Source organism: Syngnathoides biaculeatus, chromosome 10 (assembly GCF_019802595.1).
Source record: "Syngnathoides biaculeatus isolate LvHL_M chromosome 10, ASM1980259v1, whole genome shotgun sequence".
In the NCBI taxonomy this organism is placed as follows: domain Eukaryota; kingdom Metazoa; phylum Chordata; class Actinopteri; order Syngnathiformes; family Syngnathidae; genus Syngnathoides; species Syngnathoides biaculeatus.
Window position 1 is genome coordinate 13120165 of NC_084649.1, and position 12956 is coordinate 13133120.

General features: G+C 40.4%; 1 protein-coding gene across 1 annotated transcript in view; it reads left to right on the forward strand.

The window, feature by feature from the left end:
- LOC133508139 (low-density lipoprotein receptor-related protein 1-like) overlaps positions 1-12956 on the forward strand; it is a 111526-nt gene continuing 98570 nt past the window's right edge. Inside the window, exon 1 of the mRNA XM_061833931.1 lies at positions 1-542. Coding sequence (XP_061689915.1) covers positions 446-542 — 97 coding nt within the window. The 5' untranslated portion in view covers positions 1-445. The remainder of the gene's footprint in view (positions 543-12956) is intronic.

The window sequence follows — 12956 nt, forward strand, 5'->3', positions numbered from 1 at the left end:
CCAGCTCGTCAATCTGTGGCCAGCGGCGGCAGAAGCGGAGCGTGGACCGGGTGAGCGAGCGCAGCCTTCCACCAGCTTCTTGACGCCCTCCGCTGAGGAGCAACACCCGACCCGAGCCCTCCCAAGCTCGCTCCCCCGCACCCCCCCGGACGAGGTCCACGATCGGCGGCTCCAGCTCGAACGCAAAAAAAAAAAAAAAAAAAAAAACAGGCTAGCTCAGCCCGCTAGCCTTCGTAAGGGGCGGCCGGGCTGTCCATGCATCCGGGGAGCCCCGAGGCAGCCCCGGGCTGGCAGCCAAAAGACCGCGCCGGAAGTCTTGAGCCTTGACACCCAGCGCACTGTTTTGCACGCAACGGCGGCGGCGGAGCATCTTCTCGCAAGCCGCCCGCGTGACAGCTCCAAGAGGCGATTGATGACTAATATTCCCTCCAGATAGACCACAACAATGTTGCGCACCGCGGCCAACGTGCTGGCGGCAGGATTGCTCGTCTTGGGAATGTTGCACAGCTCCGAAGTCGTCTCCCCATCCAGGGCTGTTGATGGTAAACCCTCTTCTTCTTCATTGTATTCCCTATCACCTGCTGCTTTTTCTTTTTTTCTTTCTTTCTTGTATTTTATTTATTTGTTTTTGGGGTACCGAGTGCTGACCGCTTGCCTCAGGTTGATGGAACAATTGAAATGGGTCTTTTGTTTGGGGCCACGTGAATATTGCAGCGTCACAGTCAACCTTCCTATGCAAGAGGTGACACATTCACACTGACTTTTATTGAGAAAATGATGGCACAGGGCCAGGAGCTCTTGTTTTTAGATCCCTCCTAATACTCAGTACGAGTACGGTATTTGTGTGCATTTTTCACGACAGTGAACATATTTTTGATACTGGGGTCTCTGGACCTTGGGGGTCTGGGTGTGGGATTTTGCAAAAGTAATTTGCTTTAAACTCTTCTTTCTTCGCCACTCCTATCTTCTACTATTTTGGATGAACCTTCTTCAAATGTCTTCTCCCCCCACCCCCCATATGATTACAGCTGATTTCAATTCAAGTCCATCATTTTGGCTGAGGTTTTATAGATAGATACCAGCGCTTCTCAAGCGACGGTCTCCGGACTCATTCAGTTCTGCGAGTGGTAGCTTGAGGGGCGCGCAACATCATTTGCAATAAATTATTGTCAATTGTAATTATTGCACACCTGCGCTGCAAAATGGCATTCCAATGAAATATACAAAACCAATCACACCTCCGTACCTTAGCTCTGGACCAATTCAAAGACCTGATGTGAAAATGTCACATCACTGCAGGTAAGAACAAAATCTCTTATTACAAAAATATACTGTAATTTTCTTGTCTTATTTTTAATTGAATTTGAATAGCATTAGTGAGGCGGCACGGTGGATCAGCCGGTAAAGCGTTGGCCTCACTGTTCTGAGGTCCGGGTTCAATCCCGCACCCGCCTGTGTGGAGTGGCACTCCGGTTTCTCCCACATTCCCAAAACATGCAACATTAATTGAACACTCTAAATCGCCCCAAAGTGTGATTGTTAGTGCGACTGTTTGTCTCTATGTGGTCTGCGATTGGCTGGCAACCAGTTTAAGGTGTACCCCGCCTCCTGCCCGTTGACACCTGGGAGGATAGGCTGCGACCCTCGTGAGGATAAGCGGCAAAGGAAAATGGATGGATGGCATTAGGAAATTGAAGGTTTAATATTTGATATTCACTTGATAAAATATCACTTTAATTCCTTCATAAGGTTTGAATTTAGTAGCATAATATTACAACTTTATTCTGGACAAATGTGACTTTTTTTTCTCATAGCACTGCAGCTTGTTTTTTCTCTGGAAAAGATGAATTTGTCATCAAAATAGTAAAAACAATTAATTAGTAAATAGGCAACATTTGAATTCCTGTGGCATTTATGCATACTCAGGGTAGTAATATTCCAAAATATGTTGGCCTTATGAGCAGTCCTTGGAAATGTTTGTCCCGGTTTTCAAAAACTTGGAGAACTTCTGCTTTAAATGGCCGGTTTTAGGAACTGGACTAGTCTTTACAAATGGTGTTTTTACGATGTGCCGTCTTTTCTTCATTCTAGTCACCTATGGTGGTAAAAAAAGTGTGAGAAATGTTTCATTTACTGGGATTTTCAATAGGTCAAAATAAAAGCCTTACCATTGCGAAGCAGTCCAACTTTTGTGTCTAAAGCCCCCTCCTCTCCCTTTTTCCCGCAACTGACCTTGCACACTTTCACAGTCTGGAACAACTTCTGGAAACCATTAAAACCTTCCAATCCTACTCACGCGCACCTTGGTGTGGTGGCAGAGGAAAAGACTTATTTATTTGAGTCGATACAGTTCAAAAGGGGATTTTTTTTTTCAACATTCAGCTTGGTCTTCAATCAACTGCTATAAAATAAATTACCCTTTGCATTTAAAATTCTGAAGGCTTGTCTGTTTGAAATCACAAGTTGGATTTTATAAGCCCAGCATCTTTGAAGTCATGTTGTTGCACTTGATGAATACTGGCTCAATAACGAGCAACAAGTCTCCAAGATGTTGACAAATGCTCCTGTCACAAGCAGGCCTGGCTAATCGATTATACGTCTTTGACGAATGCGAATATTGATTATCACGTCATCTATTATTTTATACCGGCTGTCCGTTACGAATTGCCTTGTGTTAGCATTTCCTGAATATTATTTAGATATTGATTTTGATGCAAGAAAATACCAAGGAAAGTTGAATGTTTATATCGGGAAGAATCTTTTTTTTAATAGTTCTCTTCCAACTTGATTTGCCGTTAAAACAGCAGAGTCAGAAACAGTCCAACCTGGGGCCCGAATGAACCCCTTCACATTAAAATGTAAACGGTATTGCACAGATACTGACTGATACTGACTTCACTTGCAATCTTGCAGCAGTACTGCACGATTAAAAGAATTCTCAACGATCAGTCCAGTTAGTTATTTTGACATCCCTTTTGACAATAGATTCACATTTTCGGTCAGAGTGTCAACCCTCTTATTTGATGAGTCATCACTCTGTGGTTGGGTGTCAGTTTAAATATTCATTATTTGTTTTGAGGTCGCCGTGAGTAAAATGTTGAGTTTTCATTTCTTTCAAAAAAAAAAGAAAAAGAAAAACACACCGTGAAATGTGTTTTTCTCCTGAATAATTCTATTATGTTTGACTCATTATTTCACGTGTCAATTTAATATCCTGGCCCCTTCCAAGCGTTGTCACGTTAACTCTTTTCAAATGTGACAAATCTGATTCAGAGGATTTAGTCATTTCATTTTTTTCCCTCCATGACTTGCCGAGTGTTGTTATGCCATGTGCTGGACCGCCAAAGACTCTTAGTACCGCGGCCAGGCCCCAGGTCACCAGCCCTTGGTTTAATTGGGTCTCAACTGCTCTTTGTTCCTCAGAGGAGAACTCTGCGAACAGTCTCAAATTGTTCAGAAAATGTTTCTAATTGGGGGCTTAGCCGAAAAAGCCCTAATGAAGGAATTCAGATTGCTTTACTGTATGAAACAATGTCATTTGCAAACACCTCGCAACTTTTGTCTACTCGCTTACATTATTTTGCACCGAACGGGTAAATTGAGCATGCGTCTTTGCTACATTTGCCGTCTCCCATTCACTTGAATATTATCCTCCTCAGTCACGTACCAGAAATTTCATTTTATTATCCCCATGTGACCTCTGTTGTAACATTTGGTTAGGGAATCAATATTAGGCTGGAAATGGGGTAAACCCATCATCAACAGTTTCAACATCTGACTGTTTACTGACACCTCAAAAAGACATGGCCAGCGCAGTGCATTTGGCAGTTTGGAAAGATACATTTTCAACTGTGCCTAATATCAAATGTGACACTGTAAAGTAGCTACTTTGCATTGCCTGGCAGTATATAATCCAGCACTTTGGTCAGTGGATTTTCGTCGGAAAAATAACAAGCGCGGCTCATTGAAATCCAGCCACATTATTACGCTGATACTTTAAAGCTGAGAATTATCATCGAAATTCTTCACAGCTCAAGCTGTAGATTAAGGATGTCACACGCATTTGCTTCATGTCTCTTGCCAGCCATGCATATAATATTTTCATTGACTGTAAAATGTTACATTTACAGAATCATAAATCATACTACTGTGCATACATATTTTATTTAAACTTGATTGAATTGCTTCCGCTTTGTTGTACTTAACAGAAAGCTTTGTAAATTAATTTGTTAACAAGAATACCTAGGAAAATATCACCAAAAGCCATTTGTTATTTTTGTGGACACCTGGCTCATTCCTTCTGGGTCAAATATGGACTACATATTCAAAGGAAATTCAATAAACCTTGCTCAGCAATTAAGTATGATCAATTATTATTATTATTGACTCACTGATGGTGTAGTGGTAGGTCGGCTTGGAAAATGGATGGATTTTTTTATGATTATTTTTGTTGCTGTTGTTATTATTATAATTATTTTTAAACAGTTTTAATTAGTTTTATCACCTTTAGACATTCTGCTTCTGGGTGACTTAATGGTAGCGTTTATCTTTGTTAAGCTAATTGAAAGCTGGTTTTAGATGGGTGTCAAACTCATTATTGTCAAGGGCCACATCGTCAGAGGGCTGTTATGTCTGTGAAACCATGTACTCATTTGTTTAATGGCCTCATCATATTACTATGTATACACAGCAAATAACTGCATAACTGCCCGTAAGTTTGAAATCAAAAGGCAAGGGTAATAGTTTGTCCGCCATTTGTCACTGTGGTAACTGGAGAAAGGGCTTTGGAAGTAAAACAATGCTTGCAATATCGCAGCGTCGTTATTTGTTTGGTTCTGATTTTAGCAAGTATAACGGAAGTTAGCATACATGATTTGCTTTTGCGGGCCACCTAAAATGATGTTCCTGGCCGGATTTGGCTTTCGGACCTCTGGTTTGACACCTGTGCTTACATGAACAACTACGTAAACTCTTGTTTTTTTTTTCCAAATCTTTTTATAGAGAACACAGTTCGCTTAGATCTAGTACATTATAGCCGTGAGACACACTTTGAGAAGTATTGATTGAGATATACACACTAGATGAAGCTCTTTGTGGTGCTTTGAATAAAAAGAACTGCGATTGGCTGGCATCCGGTTCAGGGTCTACCCTGCCTCCTCCCTGGAGATAGCTGGGATTGGCTCCAACACTCTCGTGACCCTTGTGAGGATAAGCAGCTCGGTAAATGGAGGGAATTGATGGATGAAAAAAATGAAATACCTTGAAACCACTTTACACAGAGGCCGGAATTTTGAGGTTTGAGTTTCAAAACGCCGTTGTGACATTTTCCTATATTTGTTCGGTATGCCGGCCTCCTCCCACTATCCAAAAACCTTGAAGACTGGAAATGGTCCATTGCTGTAATTCTGAATGTGTTTGGTTATTTGTCCATATGTGTCCTGTGATTGGGTCGTGAGCAGGCCAGGGTGTTCCTTGTGTTTTGCCTCAAGTCACCTTGCAACCCTAATGAGGATAGGCGGTACAGAAAATGAATGAGTGGATTGATATCTCTGTAGTATGTGTTATAAACTCTCTGGCCACTTCATTAGGTACCATTAAGATCCAGGACCGGAGTAGAATATTTAACTTTTACAGTGATAAAAATGCTCCGTTTGGTTTGACATTTTCAGAGAAGTATTAGATTAACGATGGGGTTATATAAGTAGTGCAGACTGTATTGCATCACGCTGAGAAGTGTTTCTAATATTTCATCCATCTCATGTAACTAAATAAGGTAAAATATCAGAAAAGACATTTCAGTGCTGTCCTGTATCATGTATTTCAGCTCGACCTTCTTTTGACGGAGCTGTTGAATTGGAGCAAATGAGCAGTGTAACGTGCTGGCTTCTTTGGTGGGACTTTTCCCAGATGAATGGCTCACTGGGCCTCAGCTTTGTCGTCAGCCTCTGTTTTATCATTTGGACCCAAATACGCCCAAATGGCAGCAGAGCCATTTTTCTTCTTTACAAGTCTCTTCGTATCCTGGCTTCTCATCGTCGCCATCTTTTACTGCCCAGCTGCCTGCTGCACTTGTAGAGCCAGACTGAATGTTGACTTTGAGCGATGTACATTATTTTTCAAAATTAACAGAGTGAGCTTACCCTTTATGATCCTATTGTGTGTGTGTGTGTGTGTGTGTGGCCATTTTAGTTTTCAATGTCCACACCTTGTGACAGTATTTGATAAACCCTGTATACACACAATTCTCTGACGTACTGTAATGTCGGCACTTTACTTTGAAGTAATGAATCAGTAGGAGAATTAAGACTTTTCAGGTGGGAGTGACCATAAAGAAAATGAAAGTGAAAGCAAATCACTTGACATATGAAATATATTATCATTAGGTATGTCATATTTTTCAACTGCTTTCACTTTAAGGGTAGATTTATTTAATAATGATCTAGAAAAAAATTTGGTGTTTGCACACAATCCGCATGCACAGCCAGTCGTTGTTGCTGAGAAATCTTGACTGCAAACATGACTGCATTCAGTGGTCTACCATTATTGCTTTGGTTGTGAAGTACACGAATATGTCCAAACTGCACATTTAAAATGAATAATTTATGTTGAAATTGTTTTCAGACACTTGCTTTTTCTTCCACATTTTCCAAATTCTGTGTATTTGTGAAGACCAAAAGTGAGGCAAAATGTTGTCCATCACTTTCACACGTAAATCATGCTGAAGGGTGCACGACAATGGCAGCCTTGCATGTTGAAAGGCAACCATAACAGGACAGGGTCATGTGACTTTGGGGGAAAATTGCCAATTGCTCATCTGTACCTACTTGGGCACTGGGTCTCTTTGAGGGGTGGGGGAAACATTAACACGTCAGTAGAAAAGCAACAAAAATGTATTTGTATAGCGCTTTTCATACACAAGGTAACTCAATGTGTCTTACATGTTTAAATGTATTTCAGTACAAAGAAATACATTTAAAATGAAAACAAGAAAATAAAAGTACAATTGAATTGAAAAATGGAAATCCCCTATAACACACGAGAGTTTTTAACCTGGATTTAAAAATCACCTCTGTTGGCAACTTATTCCATTTTTTTGCAGCATAATAGCTAATTGCTGCTTCACCATGTTTGCTTTGGACTCTGAACTGCACTATTTGACCAAAGTCTATCGTTCTAAGAGCCCTACTGGCTTTGTATTCCGTAAGCATTTCTTTAATGTATTTAGGAGTTAAACCATTTAGTGATTTATTGAGGAGTAGCAGAACATTAAAATTTATTCTAAAGCTGTCTGGGAGCCAGTGTAAAGACATTAGAATTGGAGATATATGCCCTGACTTCTTTGTTCTGGTCAGAACCCGAGGTGCAGCATTCTGAATGAGCTTCAGCTGTTGAATTGTCCTTTAGGGGAGTCCAATGAGAAGACCATTACAATAGTCAAGTCTATTGAAATAAAAGCATGGATGAGCTTCTAGTCTTTGACACATGCAAGGCTTCATTCTGGATATGTTCTGCAGATGAAAAGATAGTTACTGTATAGTAATTGATTTGACTGTTGAAAGTCAGGTCAGACCACCAAGGTTTTGGACTTGGTCTTTAGTTTTTCAAGGTAGTATGTCCATTTCCTAACAGCAATCCTCTTTTCTTTATTACAAAAAAAAAAACATTATCTTGGTTTTTTTGTGGTTTAGAGAGATTTAGAGATTCTCGTCTGCGTCTTTTTTTGTTGTTGTTTTCTTGCTTAGCTGCTTGCTCATGCAGAATGGTGGTGCTTTTCTGAGAAACAGTGGCTTTTGAAATGCTGCATCTGTGGTTGGTTGTATCGTGATATTTATTGGAAAGGCAGTTGGACAGAAGAAGGTTTGTTTGGGGACAGACAGAAAATTTAGAACAGATTTATAGTAGTACATGCACTGCTATATACAGTACTGTATGGTAATGTTGCTGCCTTGTCCACTACTCAATTAAGAATTGCATTCATTTCCTGTGACCATGAATGCACAAAATGATTTCCAGGCAGTGCCCTCGCCTGTTGCCTCATTGTTAGGAGGTGTTTCCTCCCCGCATCTAAAGAGTTTTAAATGACTCCACTGGCGTATAAAGTATGTTCTATTTTAAGCGCCATCCCACACATGTTATACATTCATCCTCATCTATTTTACTCTTCAGTGGGATCGAGGGGGATGCCCGACATCCATATTTTCAGTGGGAGTTGTGTGAATGAGCACAGTGGTGCCCTTTGTCAAGGAGCATTCAGTCCTTGGAAGGAATTACTGATGCAGATACACCTGAAAGGATATATATAACCTATCTCAATCGAAGAGTTAAAATAAGGATAATCGTACATATACTGTATCAATACGTATAGGTAAAACTCCTCTTCACATTTTGATTTCATGAGATCAATTCATCACGAGAGCACTGCCAGTCTTCAAACAGGATGTTCTCCGAGGAAAGTGATCCCTGACTTTAGCGTGCCATCTGGAGGTTGCAACAGAGATACGGAGAGACTGAAAAAGTCACTCAAAAGCATACAAGTGGACATCCTCTAAAATTTAATTGATCAAACACCTCTTGTCAATTCTGCCACTTAGCTAGTTGTTAGAGAACAGTAAATTGTGCAAAAAGTAGTGAGACATTGAACACTGTACAGAAGGTCAAATGAAGTTAAAATGAACTGGTTCTCTTGCACGTAAGGCTCACCCTTTCACCCGAAAGCTGAATATCTTTTTCGTGAGTAGTGTACAGTGTATCAAAAAATACAAATACAAGAGCAATTTCAATATAGTGTTCTGAGCTACAGTACAATAATCCTTTTCATGCAGACACTTCATGACATCACACACACGTCACTCTTTTCCATCAACCAATCCAGATTTATGTGTGCGCGCTCCCTGATTATGTCAATTATGCCCCTGGATGAGCATATATGTGGGATGCGGTGGTTGGGCAAGCATAACACATTTCTGGAATGAAAACAGCTTTTGAAAAATAAATGAATTCTCCCAAATTGTTAGGCTGCTCTCTTTGTTGATTGACGTTGGTGTAGAAACAGCACGAAGCTGGCACAGTTGCCTCGGCACCTGGATGGTGAGCGTGAAAGAATATTCTACAGAATCTAGGCCTGTTTCACAGAGCGCCCGCATCACAGGCGAAGTTGAAACTGGCACTGATCTCATGAAAAGGCACAGAAGAGTTTCATATAATCTTCTCCGATATGTTTCCCTTCAGCAGCATACTAAGTAGAGTTAATTGTCATTCTTCTCCCTCTGCAGCTATGAACACTGTGCTCTTGTGGTGGCGTAGCAGAGGAATTTGTCTAAACCGACTCAGTGATAATTGTGGACCACACCTTGGGGTTGTCCTAAATTAATCATCCTTACTCTCCACCACTGAATTTGATGTAATCCTCATCTGGAAGTTAAAAAGGCCAAGGTTTTCTCCCTCGGGGTTCCAACGTTGAGCCTAACACAAATATCTGTCTTGGTCGCTCATGGCTCTGGTTCAGAAGAAGTAAAATCTCATCCTGACATCCACATCGCTCTTAATTAAGTTCACTTGTGATTACTCTGCTTCGTTAAGAGGTTGTGCCTCTCAGTACCACTACGGCTTGTTTAGCTCTACTTTGAAAAAAAAAAAAAAAAAAAAAAAAAATCCCGAATTTCCTTGGCATCCAGCATCACACACAAAGACATTCTTCATGTTAAATCTCCTGTGTTTTCGTTACACATGCTTCTGTAGACTTATTGTAAACAGATAGATGTTATGATCAGTTAATTGATGATTAAGAAATTGCCTCATCGTGTGGAAATTATTGTTGTTTTGTGTGCTGGACACGGCTGCAACCCGGCAAAGGTGCAGGTTATTCTGGCTCAGCTGTTCAACGTAAAAGAACATTACATCAAGTAATGCCTACATCCCAGCTGAACTTTGACCTTTGGCAGCATTAAAACAGAAGCGCTGACATTTAGGGTGACTCATCCATCCCATGACAAATATTTAAAAATATTTGTCATTTCATTGATTAAGTTCCTGCAAATTTGGTCAAGGTAAATTTCAGTCAAGGCCTCGATCACATTTACAAAATGCAGACACTAAACAGACAAGGAAGGAGAGCTCAGTTTCATTTTTCCACACCTTTAGTAATGTCCCATTTTGATTGACACTATCAGATGCATTGATTTAACAGTGTTTATTACTCTATCATTGTAGTCCCAAGTGTGAATTTTAAACACATACTGTTGCACACCAACGGAAACTACAACCCTATTAGTAGATATCATTAAAGTCGTACCTCTGTGACAGAGTTCATCAAAATGAAGCATCATTATCTCATAAGCTGCCGATATACAGTAGTTCTTTTATTGGATCTCATTAGATTGTGCAAATAAGGCTGGTGAGTGTGTAAATGACTTAATCCTCCAAAGTTTACCATCCACTGTGAGTTAAATATTAGTTCTCATTTGCGATCTGTGAACTCTATCTACTATTATTTTTACATCTTGCTCAGTTCCTTCAGTCTCTGTAGAAGTACCGTAGTTCATTTAATTGACACAACTCGGGTTTCTTCTTCTTCTCTGTTTTGTAACTTGGAAAATTGGAAAACATTTCGTCCCCCTTGCTCTTCTGACTCGCTCTTCTTGCAAAACCTTGAATGCGGTCATGCCTTTGTTGTTGTGGTGGTAGACTAAAGCCAAACAGGCCGGAATGGATGTTTTTCTAATTTTGCTGCACAATAGGAGCCTTTGGGCTGGTCTAAAGCTTGTTATTTGTAGACTTTTTGAAAAACAACAAAAAAGTAAAATAAATAAGACAAATGACAAATGAATTTTTCATTAGTTGCATTAGATTCCTCATAATGTCAGGGCCTGCCAGGATATTTATGAGCAGCTGGGTTTTTGTTCTTTATGTCCTTGCCTCAAATACTTCTGAAATGTAATGAACAGTAAATTTAGGATGGCGGGATTATCGTCTCTCCTTGAGAAAGTCAGTGTTTATGTTGTGGAAGTATGTCCTATCTGTAGTAGACTAAACTTTGTGACTTTTTAACCCCAGTAGACGTTGCATGAGAGTGTAAATGTTTTGAATAAGCACACTGCAATTACCTCAGCCAACACGCCCACCTGGTGTTTTTGTGTACTGACATTTTTATTATTTTCAATACTAGAGGCTGAATCATTACATTTCGAGTCAACAAAGAATCACGTACCAAGACCACAGCGGTTGTTGCTTCCGACCGTTTATGCTGTCTATATGGAGTCAGGACAAGTTGTAATAGCCTCATTATATTCATGTAAGTTAAAGTTATAACTCTGGTCAACATCGTATGTCTTAGTCATTGACAGGCACTGACAAATGAATTGGTCCCTTACTTTTACATAGATTGTGATTTGCTTCATGTTGAATATCATGCAACCATATGAGGTGCTGAAGTCATTCATGCTCCCCTCAGAAGATGTATCAGATGTGGTCTAAATGTTCGCAGTCCTAGACTGTGGAACCACTCATCCACACATTGCTCAGATCATTTTTTGCTGATTGGCCGATCGGTTTTGATGTCATAATTTGCCAATCCAATCCATGGAAACGGGAGTTCAGAACATGATCTTCCCTAGTGTGAATTGACACCATCCAGTAGATATTCGTAATACACAAACTTTCACATTGATATAATATACGGACAGATTAGAAGCAATTTGCTGCTACTTAACTCATTCCTGCGGGGACATTCTGTTTCCTTTCTGCTTTGATATAAAGGTTAAGGAAAAGGTTGAGGAGCAAATGTGGTCCCCTCGAGGTGGTGCAGACTGTCAGTCAGAAGACCCTTTGAATGGGGACCATCTAGTTTGAAGGAAACGTTCCTTGTATAATATAGCCTCTGCAGTCAACTTTGAAGAGTGGACGTACACCCCGTTGACAGTAGTCTCAATGTCTGCTGGAACTTTAGCGTGCCCCCGCTGATCTCGAAGAGCAGACATGCAGCTTATTTATAGCCTTGTTGTGGGTGTGAGTAAATGGGTCTGTGGTTGCAGGAGAGGGGGGTGTTTTTCTGAGGGGAAGATGCTTCCTCCGAACCACATTGAACGCTTCTTGTAGCCTACAGCAGTGGAGGCGGGGGCGGGGGTCAGTGCGTATGTGATGCAGCCCAAATGGCGATGACCCAAGAGTAGCCTCGACTTTGGTAAACACACAGGCTGCTTGCTCATTGATAGCATGTGTGACATTCCTCCATCCCATTGCAGTATCCCACTCAAGCTCTGTTGTGCCGCCATTTGACTTTCCGTCCACCCACTTTTCCATTTGCTCTCACTTCATCCAGTTTGTTCTTCTGCGTCGTCCTGCGGCACATGTTTCTGTTTAACCTCCTTTGCAGAGAATGTTCTTCCTGCTTTCATTTTGTAACAATAACACAAGACACATTTGACACCTGAAAGCTTATCTAAGCGATTACAGAAGAAAAACAGGTGCAAGGACTTTCTTTTAATATATATTTTTAAAAGAGACAATCTTTAATGTAAGTTTCAAGGTGTAAGGTAATCTTAAATAAAACGGGGTAGGTAAAGTTGAATGAGGTTGTTGAAAAACTGCACTGACCTTGATTAAACCAAATTTCAGACGTAAAGAAGTAACTGGTAACTTTTGATTAATGTTATAGCTACAAATTGGATTTCAACAAGAAATTCCATGGGAACGCTGAGATGAATTCGTCAAGTTGAAATGCTGAAGTAAAAAATGATGGCAAACGCAGGTTCATATACATCACAAAATTCCATTTTACACATACAAAGCAAAACATCAGTACTATAGTTGGTCTGACGTGGTATAGAGATGTTGTCCGACCAATCAGTTTGGATAATTAGTATGTGCTATCGTCTTTTTCTTGTTTCCTGTCATTTTATGGACCAAACCAATAACGAAATCACAATCAAATAATGTTAGTGCATTCTTTTACGCACGCT